Source organism: Tamandua tetradactyla, chromosome 9, assembly GCF_023851605.1.
Source record: "Tamandua tetradactyla isolate mTamTet1 chromosome 9, mTamTet1.pri, whole genome shotgun sequence".
NCBI lineage: Eukaryota > Metazoa > Chordata > Mammalia > Pilosa > Myrmecophagidae > Tamandua > Tamandua tetradactyla.
Window position 1 is genome coordinate 28,956,964 of NC_135335.1, and position 17,302 is coordinate 28,974,265.

General features: G+C 34.8%; 1 protein-coding gene across 1 annotated transcript in view; it reads right to left on the minus strand.

The window, feature by feature from the left end:
* Positions 1-17,302, minus strand: part of TXNRD3 (thioredoxin reductase 3) — a 71,551-nt gene that overhangs the window by 27,139 nt on the left and 27,110 nt on the right. Inside the window, exons 8-11 of the mRNA XM_077116308.1 lie at positions 16,187-16,302; positions 8,318-8,543; positions 6,986-7,078; positions 1,864-1,940 (exon numbers count right to left, since the gene is read on the minus strand). Of these exons, the coding sequence (XP_076972423.1) occupies positions 1,864-1,940; positions 6,986-7,078; positions 8,318-8,543; positions 16,187-16,302 (512 nt within the window). The remainder of the gene's footprint in view (positions 1-1,863; positions 1,941-6,985; positions 7,079-8,317; positions 8,544-16,186; positions 16,303-17,302) is intronic.

The window sequence follows — 17,302 nt, forward strand, 5'->3', positions numbered from 1 at the left end:
AGAATGAGCTGGGACTCAGCATCAAGGGATTGAGAAAACCTTCTCAACTGAAAGGGGGAAGAGAGAAATGAGACAAAGTTAAGTGTCAATGACTAAAAGATTTCAAATAGAGACAAGAGGTTATCTTGGAGGTTATTCTTATGCATTATAGAGATATCCCTTTTTTGGTTTAAGGTGCCTTAGAGAAGCTAGAGCAAAGTGCCTGAAACTGTAGCACTGTGTTCCAGTAGCTATGTTTCTTTAAGATGATTGTATAATGACACAGCTTTTGCAAAGTGACTGTGTGATTGTGAAAACCTTGTTCTGGTGCTCCTTGTATCTATGGTATGGACAGATGAATAAAAAACATGGATTAAAAATAAATAAATAATAGGGGGAATAATTGCCAAAATAAATTGGGTAGAGGGAAATACTATAATGGTCAATGGGAGGGAGGGGTAAGGGGTATGGTATGTATGAGTTTTTTCTTTTTTCTTTTTATTTCCTTTTCCAGGGTGATGTAAATGATCATAGTGATGAATATACAACTATGTGAGGATATTGTGAGCCATTCATTGCACACAAAGTATGGAATGTTGATACATTAAGAATGTTTGTGTTGCATGTTGATTGGTTTTATTAATTAAAAAATATTTTTAAAAAAGAGGGAAAAATATATTATGACTAACTGTATATTGCTGGATGACTAACATTATTACAAGAGAAAAAGACAAATACATAGAATACAGAGTTCCCTATAAGGATTCAAGCCACCTCAACTGTCTATAAACTCAATGAGGGCAGGCCATAGTGGCTCAGCAGGCAGAGTTCTCGCCTGCTATGCCAGAGACCCGTGTTTGATTCCCAGTGCCTGCCCATGCAAAAAAAAAAAAAACACTCAATGGCTTAAAATGACAAGGGTTCTGTAGTTCCAAGAGTTTATGTTTATGACTGGTAAAGCAAGGTACATTTCTTGGATACCCAGGATATCTACAGACTTTCCCCACAGTCACACTGAGAGCTTTGGGATTTTTCTTCTTGCCCAATCAAGGGTTTTAACACTTTACTCTAAATCACAGATAACAGGCAAATATATTTCCACACTTTGTTCTAACATCACTCTTTAGGCATATGTGCTGGTTTGATGCTATTATATAACCCAGAAAAGCCAGGTTTTTAATCCTCATTCAAAATTGCTGGGTGGAACCTTTTTCTATTATTTCCATGAAGATATGACCCACCCAATTGAGGGTGGTAATTTTGATTAGATGGTTTCCATGTAGATGTATCTCTATCCATTCAAGGTGGGGTTCTTTACTGGAGCCCTTTAAGAGGGAAACATTTTAGAAAACACTTTAGAACCACCAGAACCAACAGAGCCCACAAAGCCAGAGACCATTGGAGATGAAGAAAGAAAACACTCCCCAGGAAACCACTGGAGAAGCCTGGAGAGAAGGCTAGCAGACATTGCTATGTGTCTTTCCAGTTGAGAAAAAAACCCTGAACATCATCGGCCTTCTTGAACCCAAGGTATCTTTCCCTGGATGCCTTATTTTGGACATTTCCATAGCCTTCCCTTAATCTTGACATTTTTGTAGCCTTAAAACTGTAAACTTGCAACTTAATAAATTACCCTTTGAAAAAGCCATTCTGTTTCTAGTATATCACATTCCAGCAGTTCGCAAACTAGAACAGCATATAATAATTACTGATTGATAAGAAAAGTTCAATAAAAAATACTGAACTGGCACAGTATTTATGGCCAGATAAACTTAGTGCATCAAAATTTTGTTTCTCAGCAATGAAGTGAGAATTTCCAAGAGATGTTCTATAGTAAAATTTTACTTTGTGCAGTAATAATGCAATGATCCCACATATACTTACTTTTCACTGATTTTGACACCAATCTTCTCCAAGCCAATTTTCCTGGTACAGGAGTCACGACCAATTGCTAACAGAATCTGTATTTACAGAGATCCAAAACACAAACTATCAACAGCAGGAATCAAAGAGGGAGCATCACTACAGATCCTATAGATATTTAAAGGATAATAATGGAATATTATGAATTTATGCCAATAAATTTGACAGCTTAAATGAAATGGAAAGATTTCTTGAAAAACAGAACTTACCAAAATAGCACACACAAAAATCTGAATAATTCTATATCCATTAAAGAAAGTGAATTCCTATTTTACAAAGTTCCCATAAATTAACTACAGACTCAGATAGCATCACTTGACGAATTTATTTAAGTTGGAAATACTAACGATACACAAAGTCCTCCATAAAACAGAGGGAGAGGGAACTACTCTTTTTATGAGACCAAATTAACTCTGACACCAAAAATCAGACAAGGACATTAAATGAAATGAAAACCACAAACCAATATCCCCCATGAACACAGAAGTAAAATCCTTAATGAAACATTAAAAAATCAAATATAGCAATATATATAAAAAGGATAGTTCATCATGACCAAGTGGAGCCTGTCCCAGAAACACAAAGTTGGTATGACATACAAAAATCAATCAGTGTAGGGTGGGCCGCGGTGGCTCAGCGGGCAAAGTGCTTGCCTGCTATGCCGGAGGACCTCGGTTCGATTCCCGGCCCCAGCCCATGTAACAAAAACGGAGAAACAGAATACAATAAAAACAAGAAAATGTTTAAAAATGTTTCCCTTTCTTCCTTCCTTCCTTCCTTCTATCCTTCCTTCCTTCTCTCTGTCTTTCCTTTAAAAAAAAAAAAAAAAAATCAATCAGTGTAATTCACCCTGTCAACAAAATAAAGGAGAAAAATTGTATCTCTCAATAGATACGGAAAAAGCATTTGAAAAAACTCAACACTCATGATAAAAAATAAATAAATAAGTAACCCTAACTAAGCACACTTTGAATAAAAGGAAACACCCTCAACCTGACAAAAGGCATCTGTAAAATACCCACAGCCTATATGATCACAATGGTGAAAAACTGAATGCTTTACCCTTAAGATCTGGAACAAGACAAGAATGCCCACTCTCAAAATTTCTAATCAATAGCACACTGGAACTTTACCAGTGTAACAATGCAAGAAAAAGAAATAAAAAGCATACAGAGCGGAAAAGAAGATGCAAACTTGTTTTTATTTGCAGACATATGCTACTAGAATGAATAAGTGGACTTAAAGTGGATTTAACAAGGTCACAGAATAAAAGGGTAAGATATAAAATCCATTTGTATTTATATATTATACAAATAACAATATTGAAATTGAAATAGAATGTACCACTTACAATGGCTCAGAAAAATGTGAAATACTTACAAGTTAAATTTAACAAAACACATGAAAGATTTGTACAGCGAAAGGACAAAACATTCCTGAGAGAAACTAAGGTATACTTAAATAACTGAAAAGATATATGATGCTTATATGTATTGGAAAATTGGATACTATTAAAATAACAGTTCTTCCAGATTGATCTGTACAATCAACACAATTCCAATCAAAATCCCAGGAGACTTTTTAACAAAAATTGACAAGCTATTCTAAAACTTTATATGGAAATGCAGAGGACTAAACTAAGTCAGAAGACTTTATCTGATTTAAGACTTACTTCTATAAAGCTTCATTAGCAAAACAATGATGCATTAGGGAAAGGACAAACGGTCAAAGAAAGAGAATAAAGAGTGCAGAAATAGACCAACAGTTAAAGAGTCAAATGATTTCAACCAAAGTACGAAAGCAATTCAATGCGCTAAGGCAAAAGGAAGTTTTTCAATCTAGTTATAACTAGATATCCATATGGAAGAAAAAGAACCTCAATGCCTACTTCACACCATATACAAAACTGATTTTATACCAAAGTACAAAATATAAAGCAACAGGAAGAAAACAAAGGAGAATATCTACATGACTTTTGAGTAAGCAGAGCTTTTTTTAGAGTACACAGAAAGCATTAACCATAAAAGAAAAAAATGATAAACTGGACTTCATGAAAAATGTTCAACTACTGTTGTCAAAAGATGTCATTTAAAAAAATAAATAGGGAAGTCACAGAATGGGAGAAAATATTCACAATACTTATATATGACAAAGGACTTATATCCAAGATATATAAAGAACTTCTGCAATTCAAGAATAAAAATTCAAACAACCCAATAAAAAATGGGCAAAAATTTGGACAGATACTTCAAAGAGAAGACATAAGAATGGCCAATAAAGAAAAGAAAAATTGTTCAGCATCATTAGCCATCAGGGAAATGCAAATTAAAACATGAGGTATTACTACACATGCAGTAGGCTAAAATGAAAACAACTGACAATCTCAAATGTTGGTGAGGATATGGAGAAACCAAAACTCTCATACATGGCTGGTAGAAATATAAAATGACATAAGCATCTGAAAACTGAGGCTGTTTCTCAAAAAGTTAAACATATAAACTATACTATAACCAAGCAATTTGACTTCTAGGTATTCATTCAAGAGAAATGAAAACATTGAAAAAAAAAAAAAAAAGCCTTATCCAAGAAATCTCCAAAGCAATATGGTTCATCATAGCCCAACATTCCATTTCTCTGTAGAGTCCCTACAGGGAAATGGAAAACACAAAATATTATATTCACAAGATAGGATGATTACTCTGCAATAAAAAGGGCTAACTACTGACTCACACCAAAACATGCATGAAACCTAAAAACATTATTCTGAACTTTAAAAGCCAGATGCCAAGGAGTACATGCCATACGATTCTGTTTGTATGTAGCCTCTAGAATATGCAAAACTATCCGATGGTGATAGAATCAGAATAGTGGTTGCTTGGGAGTTGGAAACTAGGAAGGAGCACGAGTTTTCTGGACTCAGAGAAATGCTTAATGCTTGTTATCTCCTAAGGAATAACGATTACATGAACATGGGCATTTGTCAAGGCTGACTGAACTGGACATTTAAGATCTGTACATGTAAAGTATACTTCAATACAAAAATAATTTACAAGGTTAATAACTAGATATTATAGGCAACTTTATGTGAATATATTTGTACACTTAGATGAAATGGGTCAATTCCTAGAAATAACAAAATTTCTCAAAAATAACTCAAAAAGAAAGAGAAAGCCTTAAATATCATTAAAGTAATCGAATCATGTTCACCCATATCCATAAGAGAGAGATTATTCCAGGCCCAGACGGTTGCATCAGTGAATTCTACCAAACATTCAAAGGACCAGTTCTATTATCACATAAATGCTTCCAGAGAAAAGAAAAAGAAGGAACAAACTTCAAACATCTTTCATGAGCTAGAATAGCCGTGATACCAAAATCTGGCAAGTTCAATATGTGAAAAGAAAATTATAAGCCAAAATGATTCGTAAATATATAGATGTATGAACCCTAAATAATCAAGCCCAATAATATATAAAAAGAAACATTAATAAGTTGGGTTTACATTCAAAATACAAAGTTGATTTAATGTAACTCAATACATTAACATCAAATTATTTGATCAATGGCTGCAAAGGAAATCTGTTACAAACTGAATATCCATTCAGATTTAAGAATAAACAAAAAAGAAAGTCACATCATGAGCAACAAACAGAAAAGAATTTCCTTAACCAGATTAAGAGCATGGACCAAAAACCTATAGAATGCTTCAATCTCTAAAGACAAAACACTGACAACTTCCCTTTTGAGTTGAGAACAAAACAAGAATGCCTGCACTTGCCATTTCCTACTGTCGTGGAGGTCCTACTAGTGCACTTATGCAGGAAAAAGAAATACAGAGAAATTCATTTAAGTGGGAACAGAAGAAACAAAATGATATGCATGTGTATACAGAAAATCTAAAGTAATCTGAGGATAAGCTATAAAATGAGAGTTTAGCAAGATTAGTGAACATTAAGTCGGCATACAAACATCAACAGCATTTCTATACACCAGCAACAAAGACAATGATATGTTTTTTAAAAGTACCATTTATATTACCGCATAAAATACATGAAGTACCTAGGAATAATTATGACAAAAAAATGTTCTTGATCTTTCTAGAGAAATTTATTAAACTTTGTTGAGAATCATTAAAGATAATCTAAGGTAATAGCAATATGTATAACTGTGCTCATGGATTAGAAGAATGAATACACACCAAAAAAAGCCTACTGTTTCCAACTGATCTACATAGCTAATGCAATTTTCATCAAAAACCCAACAGAGGGTGATGCTTGTCTTTTTTGTTTTGTTTGTTTGTTTTTGGCTTTGCTGACCCTCTCTCATTATGTTTACATTTTTAATTGTGAAAAACATCATGTTAATAAAAAATACATATGAAAGATAAATGTGAGGGTGCAAGGGTAGTTCAGCAGTAGAATTCTTGCCTGCCATGAGGGAGACCCAGGTTCAGTTCCTGGCCTATGCACTTCCCAAAACAAACAAGCAAACAAAACAAAAACAAAAATTCAATAAACACTGCTGCAATAACGGGTACTCACATGGAAAAAGAATGAAATGTGATCGCACCATACAGCATACAAAAAAAAGATAAATGTATGATTTATAGTTAAACTACAAACTATAGTTACAAAAGAATAGTCAACATGAAATACCATCAGTTTAAAGAATCGTTGCCATCGAAAATATTCCATGAATGATTTACATTGTTTGTGGCATTTTGCACTGTTTGTTTTTGAAAATGAAAATGCCTTTCTTGTTCTTTTTTTATTATATAATGTACTCAATGCTTACTGCAGAAATACTCGAGTGCAGAAATGCATAAAATATCTATTTCCCCAGAAGCAAGCACCAATAAGAGTTAAGTATACATGCTTCCAGATTTTGTTCTCTACATAGCTACATACACATATTTTACCAGGATGTTCTTCAGTATCACTGAAACTGTCAAATGCTAGCATTTATGATACTCTTACAAAAAATCAAAAAAACTTTTAAGCCTGGTATAATTTTTATAAAGGCTTTATGTGTATTAATTTATGAGTGTATTCAACCACTTACTGCTCACAAAATAAAAACTTACCGTGTTATATACTCCTTCAATAGTTTCTGATCCTTCGGTGGACTTAGCCACAACTTTGAGCTTTCCAGGTGAACCTCTCTCCACCTGTTGAATCTAATAAAGATAAATAACATAATGATTCTACCCAAAGGTGATAAAATGAATGAATCAAAGGGTGAATACATACAGCCCTATGGGTGTATACATGAATGTGTGTTTGCACACAGGTATTTACCGTCTTTCAACTAACAGAGATAAAGAAAAGAGGAGAGGGACAAAATAGACAGAGGGAGAAATAGATTAATGGAATAGTTGAGCCTGGACATGGCATAAAAGGAGAAGTGAAGAATGCTTCCTAGATGTTGGCTTAATAATAGTGTGGATGGTGGTAACACTTACTGAGTACTGACTGCGAAAGGCCAGAAAAACTAGCTAGGGAGTACATTTAGGTAGAATATCAAGACTTCATTTTTGTCTTGTGAAATTGGAACTGAATATGAGGAATTCAAATGGAGATATCCAGTAGGCAGCTGTATAAATGAGTGTGCAAAGATAACTGAGCAGATATAAAACTGACTGTCATTAGCATTTAGATAACACTAAGCTTAAACTACAGACCTAAAGAAGACCACCCATGTAGAGTGTGTAGACAAGAAAAAGGGACCAGGATAAAAGCTAACCTGCACTGCTACTGACAAGCTAAAGTAGATGTGCAAGGGAGGTATCACAGGCCACGGGGCCATGTGAGCCCCAAGAAGAGTAATTCAAAAGAATCCAGACCACTGATTTCTTCAAATGCTGCTGAGAGGCCAGGAGGATGAGGACAGGGACATGACCTCAGAGAGTTTGCTCAAGACCCTGACGGGCAGTTTAAAAGGAGGGATATGGATGAAGACAGCTGAGAGTCAGAAGAAGTGTGAGACAGAGGCAAGAAATGGACAACAGTCTATATGTGGACAACAGCCTATATGTAGACAACAGCTTATCTATAGAAGTGTTTTGTGAAGAGGAAAAGAAAAACGGGCAGAGAGGATCGAGGAAGGATTTACTTGTTTAAATATGGGGGATACTGATGGAAATAATGTAAAGAAAAGGAAGACAAGATGATGAGTCCCTGAAAAGGTGAGACAGAGTGAGCCCAACCACTGCAAAGAGCAAGGACAGCTCTTCCATTATCAAAGGAAGGAGGGAGGGAGAGAGGCCATAGGGACAAATGTGGTCAGTTCTGTACACTTCAAGTTTGCCTATTGAGGGCAGGCTAATTTATTTAATGTAATGAAATAAAAACGAATAAAATAAAAAGTTAAAGAAAATTTAACAACAAAAGGAACTCCAAATGTCATTCAAACTTACCATCACAGGTACAAATTTTCTTAAGAACTTAACACCATGTTGTTCCATGTAAGAACCCACTCTCTCTGCCATTTCTTGGTCAAAGCCACGGAGAAGGATTGAGCGCACCATAACTGTGACATCTAAGCCGATGCCAGCGAGAAATCCTGCACATTCCAGGGCAACGTACGATGCACCCACTACTAATGTTTTGCCAGGGCAATAAGGCAGAGAAAAAAGGTCATCACTGAAAAGTAAAAAAATAAAAATAAAAATAATAACTAGGCAATAAAAATAAAATGAGCTATTTAGGTTTCAGTGTATAATGGGCTTTTGTTGGCTGAATTGCAGTTTGGTACTAGAAAGGAGGGACATGAAAATAAAGACTTTTAATTGCACTCTTGGGCATTTACTTCAGAGAAAGGAAAACTTGTTTGCACGGAGAAACATGTACATGAGAGTTCATAAGAGCTCTTTTCATAATAGCCAAAAACTGGACACAATCCAGACGTCCTTTAACAAGTGAATGGCTAAGCAAACTGTGGTACCTCAATACCATGGAATACTACTCAGCAACAATAAAGGAATGAATTATAGAACTACGTGACAACTTGGGCAAATATTCAGGGAAATGAGGCTGACTGGTAAAAGCCAATCCAGGAGGTTACATACATTTGATTACATCTATAAAACATTCTTGAAATGGCAAAATTATAGAAAGTTGCCCAGGGTTAAAGATGGTGCAGCAGACAGGAGGAAACTGGGAGTATCTATAAAAAAGTAATGTGAGGGATCCTTGTGGTGATAGACTGCTCTGTATCCTGAGTGTGTCAGTATCAGCATCCTGTGTATATAGTTTTGAAAATTGTTCCTATTGGGGAAACTGGGTAAAGAGTACATTGGTACCAGACAAAGACTTCAAAAAAAAAAAAGATCTTCAATATGCTCAAGGAGATGAAGTAGGGAGAAAGAACTAAAGAGTATTAGGAAATCAATGAATGTGCAACATGAAAATATTTAAATAAAGATAGAAATATTTAAAAATAACCAAATGGAACTGTAGTTGAAGATCACAGTAACAAAAATGAAAAATGCATAGGAGGGTTTCAAGAGCAGAATGGAGCTGGCAGAAGACAGAACCTGAAGACAAGACATTTGAAATGAATCAGACTGAGGAACACAAAGAAAAAAGAAGTACAAAAAGTGAAAATAGTCTAAGAGAACTGTGGGACACCATCACGAGTACCAAAATATACATTACGGGAGTCCCAGCAGGGGAAGAAAGAGAGTAAAGGGAAGAAGGAATATACAAAGAGATAATGGCAGAAAACTTCCCAAACTTAGCAAAAGAACATGAATATGCATATCCAAGAAACCCAAAGAACACAAAACTGGATAAACAGGAAGAAAACTATGCCCCTACACATACTAGTCAAAGGACAAGGAGGGAGTTCTGAAAGCTCCAAGAGAAAAGCAACATATTATGAACAAGGGAGGGCCAATTACATGAAGTGCCAACATCTCATCAGAGACCATGGCAAGAAGGAAGTGGGTTGAAATACTTAAAGTGCTCAGAAAAAAAAAAATTGCCAACCAAGAATTTTACATTCAGTGAGACTCTTCCAAAAGTGAGGGAAAGACTAAAGAGAGGTATGGGAAGATCAAAGGTGATGGTGGAATTACACACAGAAGATAGGACTTAACAAATGAATATGAATGCTGAATCATTAAACTGATATCTCTTTTAGTCTCCAGTATTTTAGAGCAGCTAGAAGTAAAAACCTAAAATTGTGAAATTGTCACCCATTTCAAAGTCTGAAATATGTTCTACAACTAATTGTGGTGCTGTGTTTTGAAATTTATAGCTTTTTTGCATATGTTATTTTTCACAAAAAAAAGAAGGAAAAAAAGTCTATTGTGATGATAAAAACGTATTTAAGCCCTCTAAGTCTCCTATATTCTGGAGCAGCTAGAAGGAAAAATATGAGAGGATCATATGGTAGCCCATGACAAACTCCGGAATCTGTCTTGTAACCACCTGCTGAAGAGTGCTTCCAAAACTATTGCTTTATTTCTTTTTTGTATATATGTTATACTACACTGTAAAAAAAGTTTTAAAAAAAGAGGAAAAGATTAAGACATTCTTAGATAAACAAAAACTGAGGGAGTTCATCACCACTAGAACTGCTACAAGCAATGTTATAAAGGGGGTTCTTCAGAATGAAAGGAAAGGATACTAGACAGTAGTTCAAAGTGACATAAAGACCTACATTAAGGGCAGCCATCTCAGTAATTATAAATGCCAGAATCATTGCATTGTATTGTTGGTACATATCTCGACTTCCTACTTCTTACAGGTGTTAAAATACAAAAGCATAAAAAGTAACAATATATCTATAGTTTGGGACATATAATATACAAAGATATAGTTTGTAACAAGTCCAAAAAAGATGGGAGGAATGAGGGGCACAGGAAGAGTGATTGTGCATGCTACTGAAGTCAAGTTGGTACCAAATCAAATATGATTGTTATATGTTTAGAATGTTAAATTTTAACCTATGTCACCACAAAGAGCATATACCCACAAAGAAATTAGAACTCAATTAATACATTACAGTACACAAAAAAAATTAAATAAATATGAAAGTAGGCATCAATTGAAGAAGTGAGGTATAAAAAAGCTATAAGATTGACAAAATCTTAATAGCAAACTGGGAGAAGAAAGTCCTGAATTATCAGTAGTTACTTTACATGTAAATAGATTAAAGTCTCCAGTCAAAAGACAGAGAATGACAGCCACCAAAATGGCCATTATCAATAAAACAGAAAACAACAAATACTAGAAAGGATGTGGAGAAAGAGGCACACTTATCCACTGGTGGTGGGAATGTCAAATGGTACAACCGCTGTGGAAAGCAGTTTGGTGGGTTCTCAGGAAGCTAAGTATAGAACTGCCATATGATCCAGCAAATACCATTGCTAGGTATCTACTCAGAGGACATGAGGGCAAAGACACAAACGGACATTTGCACACCAATGCTTATAGCAGCATTATTTACAGCTCCCAAGAGATGGAAACAGCCCAAATGTCCATCAACAGACGAGTGGCTAAACAAGCTGTGGTATATACATACGATGGAATATTATGCAGCTGTAAACAGAATAAAGTTATGAAGTATGTAACAACATGGATGGACCTTGAGGACATTATGCTGAGTGAGATTAGCCAGAAACAAAAGGACAAATATTGTATTGTCTCACTGATATGAACTAACATTAATGAATGAACTTGAATAATTTCAGTTAATAACAGAGGTCATCAGGAGATAGAAATAGGGTAGATATTGGGTAATTGGAACTGAAGGGATACAAACTGTGCAACAGGACTGATTGTAAAAATTCAGAAATGGATAGCACAATACTACCTAACTATAATACAATAATGTTAGAACACTGAATGAAGCTGAATGTGAGAATGATAGAGGAAAGAGGCCTGGGGGCATAAGTGAAATCAGAAGGAAAGATATATGATGAAGACTGAGATGCTATAATCTAGAAATGTCTAGAGTGTATAATGATCATGACTAAATGTACAAATTTAAAAATGTTTTGTATGAGGAAGAACAAAGGAATGTCAATAATGCAGGGTGTTGAAAACAGATGGTAATTAATATTTTAAAACTTTAACTTATGTGTGAGACTAAAGCAAAAAATGTTTATTTGGCATAAAATTTATATTTTGACTAGTGCATTTCCTATTATAACTTATGTGGGCAGCTTAACTGAATACCATAAGTACATGGAACCTTGAGTAGGGCATGAGATATTGTAGTTTGTCCAGAGTGATGCCTCGATAAATCCCAGAAGGATTTGAACAGTGACTAAAAAAAAGTATTTTCAAAGTCCCCTTGGTTGAATGGTGAGAAAGGGGGAAAATTCAACTTCCCCAAGTGGAGAATTCCTGATATTCTCACAAGCAGTGGGGACAACCAAAGCAATAGGCTGAGCCTCCAATCTTGGGGTTTGTTCATATGAAACTTAACTCCACAAAGGACAGGCTAAGCCTACTTAAAATTAGGCCTAAGAGTCACCCCCAAAAGAATCTCTTTTGTTGCTCAGATATGGCCTCTCTCTCTCTCTCAGCCAACATGACAAGCAAACTCACTGCCCTTTCTCCTATATATGGGACATGACTCCCAGGGATATGGATCTTCCTGGCAAAATGGGACTGATCCTAGAATGAGCTGGGACTCAGTACCAAGGAATTGAGAAAACCTCAACTGAAAGGGGGAAGAGAGAAATGAGACAAAATAAAGTGTCAATGGCTGAGAGATTCCGAACAGAGTTGAGAGGTTATCCTGGAGGTTATTCTTATGCATTAAATAGATATCACCTTGTTAGTCAAGATATAATGGGAAGACTAGAGGGAAGTACCTAAAAATGTAGAGCTGTGCTCCAGTAGCCATGTTTCTTGAGGATGATTGTATAATGATACAGCTTTCACAATGTGACTGTGTGATTGTGAAAACCTTGTGTCTAATGCTTCTTTTATCTACCTTATGGACAGATGAGTAAAACATATGGATTAAAAATAAATAAATAATAGGGGGAACAAGTGTCAAAAAAAAAAAAAAGACAGAGATTGGCAGAACGGATTAAAAAAAAGCACGACCTAACTATATGCTATTTACAAGAGACTCAGATCAAATTAAAAGATATAAGCAGGTTGAAAGTGAAAGGTTGAAACCTATATACCATGCAAGTAGTAACCAAAAGAGTACTGGGGTACTTTTACTATCAGATAAAACAAACTTTAAGTCAAAACTGTTAAAAGGAACAAAGACAGTACTCATATACTGATAAAGGGGCCAATTCAACAAGAGATAACAATTATAAATTCACATGCACTTAACAGCAGAGCCCCAAACTATAAGAAGCAAATACTGACAGATTTATAGGGAGAAATACTTGGTTCTACATTAATGGTAGAAGACTTTAAAACACCACTATCAATAACAGATGGACCATCTAGACAGAAGATTAACAAGTAAATAAGGACTTGAACAATAACATAAACCAACTAAACCTAACATCATTCTTACTAGTGGAAGGCTGAAAACTTTCCCACTAAGATCAGGAACAAGTCAAGGAGCCCACTGTCACCACTATTATTCAGCAATGAATGGAAGTCCTAGGCAGGGCAATCAGGCAAGAAAAAGAAATAAAGGCATCCAAATTGGAAAGGAAGAACTAAAACTTTCCCTATTTGCAGATCACATGATCCTACATGCAAAAAATTCCTTAAAAATCCACAACAAAGCTCCTAGAGGTAACAAATGAACTCAGCAAAATGATGGAATGTGACATCAATACCCCCAATCAGCAGTGTTTGTATACACTGGTAATGAACAATGTGAAAAAAAAAATCAAGAAATAAACCTCATTTACAAAAGAAACTAAAAGATATCAAATAACTAGGAATAAATCTAACCAAGTATGTTAAGGACTTATACACAGAAAGCTAAAGAACAGTGCTAAACAAATCAAACAAGATATAAATAAATGAAAGGACATTCTGTGTTCATGGATTGGAAGATTAAATACCGTTAAGATGTCAATTCTATCCAAAGCAATTTACAGATTCAATGCAATTTCAGTCAAAATTCCAACAACTTTCTTTGCAGAAATGGAAAAGCCAATCATCAAATTTATATGGAAGAGTAAGGGGCCCCAAATAGCCAACGCCATCTTGAAAAAGAAAAATGAAGTCACAGGACTCATACTTCCTGATCTTCAAACTTATTATAAAGCCACAACCATCAAAACAGAATGATACTTTCACAAGGATAAACATAGACAATGGACTCAAACTCAGAGCTCAGAAATAAACCCTCATACTTCAGGGTAACTGATTTTTGACAAGGGGGCAAAGACCAATCAATCAGGAAAGAAATTTCTTCAACAAACAGTGCTGGGAAAATTGGCTCTCCATTTGCAAAAGCATGAAAGTAAACCCCTACCCTCACACCTGTTACAAAAATAACTCAAAATGGATCAAAGACCTAAATAGAAACAAAACCATATAACTCCTAAAAGAAAGCAAAGAGAAGTATCCTCAGGACTTTGTAGTAAGCAATGGTTTTCTAGGATTTACACCAAAAGCACAAGCAACAAAAGAAAACTTGATAAATGTGACTTAAAACTTTTGTGCAACTACCGAGTTTATTATGAAAATGAAAAGACAGCCTACTCAATGGAAGAGTATTTAGAAACCACATATTCGATTAGGCTTTAATACACAGAATAAATAAAGGAACCCTTTAATTTAACAACAAAAAGACAAACAATCCAAATGGACAAAAGATTTGAACAGACATCTCTCCAAAGTAGATATACAAATGATCAAAAAAAAGCATATGAAAAGATGCTCACCATCATTAGCCATCAGTGAAATGCAAATCAAAACCACAATGAGACAATGGAATATTATTCAGCCATAAAAGAGTAAAAATGCTTTTTAAAAATTTTTAAAAAAGAATGAAGTCCTGATGCATGCAACAACACTGATGAATCTTGAAGACATCATGTTGAATTAAATGCGCCAGACACAAAAGGACAAATAATGTCTAATCTCACTGATTTGAAACAATCAGAAGCAGAAAACTCAAGGAGTCGGAATCTATAATATAGGTTACCAGGGGATGGAGCGGGGGATAGGGATTGGGAAGTTAAGGCTTAAAATGTATAGGGTTCCTACTTGAAATGATGGAATTGTTTTGGTAATGGACAGTGGTGATGGTAGCATAACATTGCAAATGCAATTAACAGCATTGAAACATATATCTGAATGTGATTAAAAGGGGAAGTATTAGATTATTTACCAACAGGACAAAAGTTAAGAAAAATCCATGAATATATTGCACAGGGAACCCTAAGGTAAAGAATGGACTCTAGTTAACAGTACAATTACAAAAAAATGTACTTTCATCAATTGTAACAACTGTACCATACTAATGCAAGCTGTGAATAACAAAGGGAATCCTATACTTTATGCATGATTGTTCTGTAAATCTACCATTTCTCTAACAAAAAATCAGTAATAAAGGGAAAAAAAGTACACAGGATGTCTCTATATTATCTCTTACAACTGCATGTGAATCTATAATTATCTCAAAATGAAAAGTTTAAGTAATAAAACATAAAAAAGCTTACAAATTAAAACAAAAACAAAAAAAGAAAGCTTGTAATTGGGCTATAGTGAGGAGGATGTGGAAGAGGAAATATACCTCAGTTTTTTCGAAATCAAATTAAAGGACCCAGGAAAAGTTTTTTAAAAATTGAACTGAAAATATTCGGCATTATATGCAGTAGGAAGAAATACTGTTTTGTTTTTCCTACATATATCCATCTATTTCTATGGTCACCTGAACAACAGTACAATGCAAAATGTATTTCTTAATATGAGTCAGATAAGAGAAGCCTGAAAGTCATTGTACTACATTTTATAATGTTCTTTTTATACCTTCCAGGGAAAATTTCTATTACATCTCAGTGTTAGGAATAGTCATGCTTCTCCCGAACAAATGGTCCATTATTAGCATGTGGACAATAAATCCTAAAGGTGATATTTGCTTCTTTGCTTTGGCCACTATTTCAGGAAGCTGAAAGCCAAATTTCAGCAATTACATAGAAATAACAGCATATTTTTGTATATAAATTTTACCACCAACGTTATTTTTCCTAACGTTATTTTCTCTTTACTTCATTATTTTATTGTATGTAATTTTATTTGTCATCAGCTCAAATCTTTTGTGGAGTAAGACAGGGAGTAAATAAATTGAAAACACAGAAAAATAATGCAACTCACAATTATTATTTATTTAATCTTACCTAGTAATACAATATTCCTTATCCCCTTGGATTCCTAAATACCGTGGCCTTTCACCTGTTGCTATGACAAATTTTGCAGCAGTAAAAGAAGTCTCTTGTCCTTTTCTATTGGTTGCCTTGGAAAAAGAAAAGTAAGAGTCACTAATTCAACAAACATTATGGGCCCCCACATTCTCTGGAAAAATACCTCCTCCCCTTATGGAGCTTCCAATTTAACAGGAACAACAATATGCAAATGTATGCAAAAAATTATAAAACACTCTGATAAGTAAGCATTAGCATAGAGAAGAGACGTCTTTACAAAATCTTAACTAAAGGATCATATGGAGGTAGAAGTAAGGGATAGAGTGGAGACGAAAAAAGTGAAATGATTTTGGAGAAGAAATGAAAACCAGGAAGAGAAAACAGCCTGCAATGAAGCACAAAGGCCCATGTCTGGGGAACAGCAAGTGGCCAGAACTAACCAGAAAGAGGGCACGCGTTGGTGGTGAAGGAAGCAGATTAGAGCCAAACGAGAAGACCCTACACAACATGCTGAAAATTTAGGCTACGGGGAACCAATGAAGGTCACTCACTGTCTGCTTATTTTTACTCACCCAAGTAATTCATAAATATACTCTAATCTTCAAAAATTCAAATACAGTGTTTTCAATAAAGGAGACACAATCCATATAAAACTTCTCAACTTGAAAATAGTTTCTCAATTTGAGAAACAAAATTAACTAACTTGTATTTCTACTCTGTGTCATGTGGACAGGCTCATTCAAATTGGCCCTCGTAATGGCTTTAAATGGGGCAGCTTATTGAATGGATCCCCTCATACCTTTCAAAGTTGCAGTTAACAAAGTATCTACAAAATCATTTAAAATCTTACCAGGATTATCTCACCTTGTACTATCAAAGCAAGTACCAAAAAATAGCATGGATGCTGAGGACAATACACCATTATCTCCCACAACTACAATTTAAAATTTTGTGTCCATCAAAATGGCCTCATTTTCCTTATGTATTGGCCTGATAATGCATACACATTATAAACATAAATTTATAATCCGATACCACTTTTATCAATGATATTCACTGGCGTTTCTATTAAGATGTCATCATTAAAGAGGA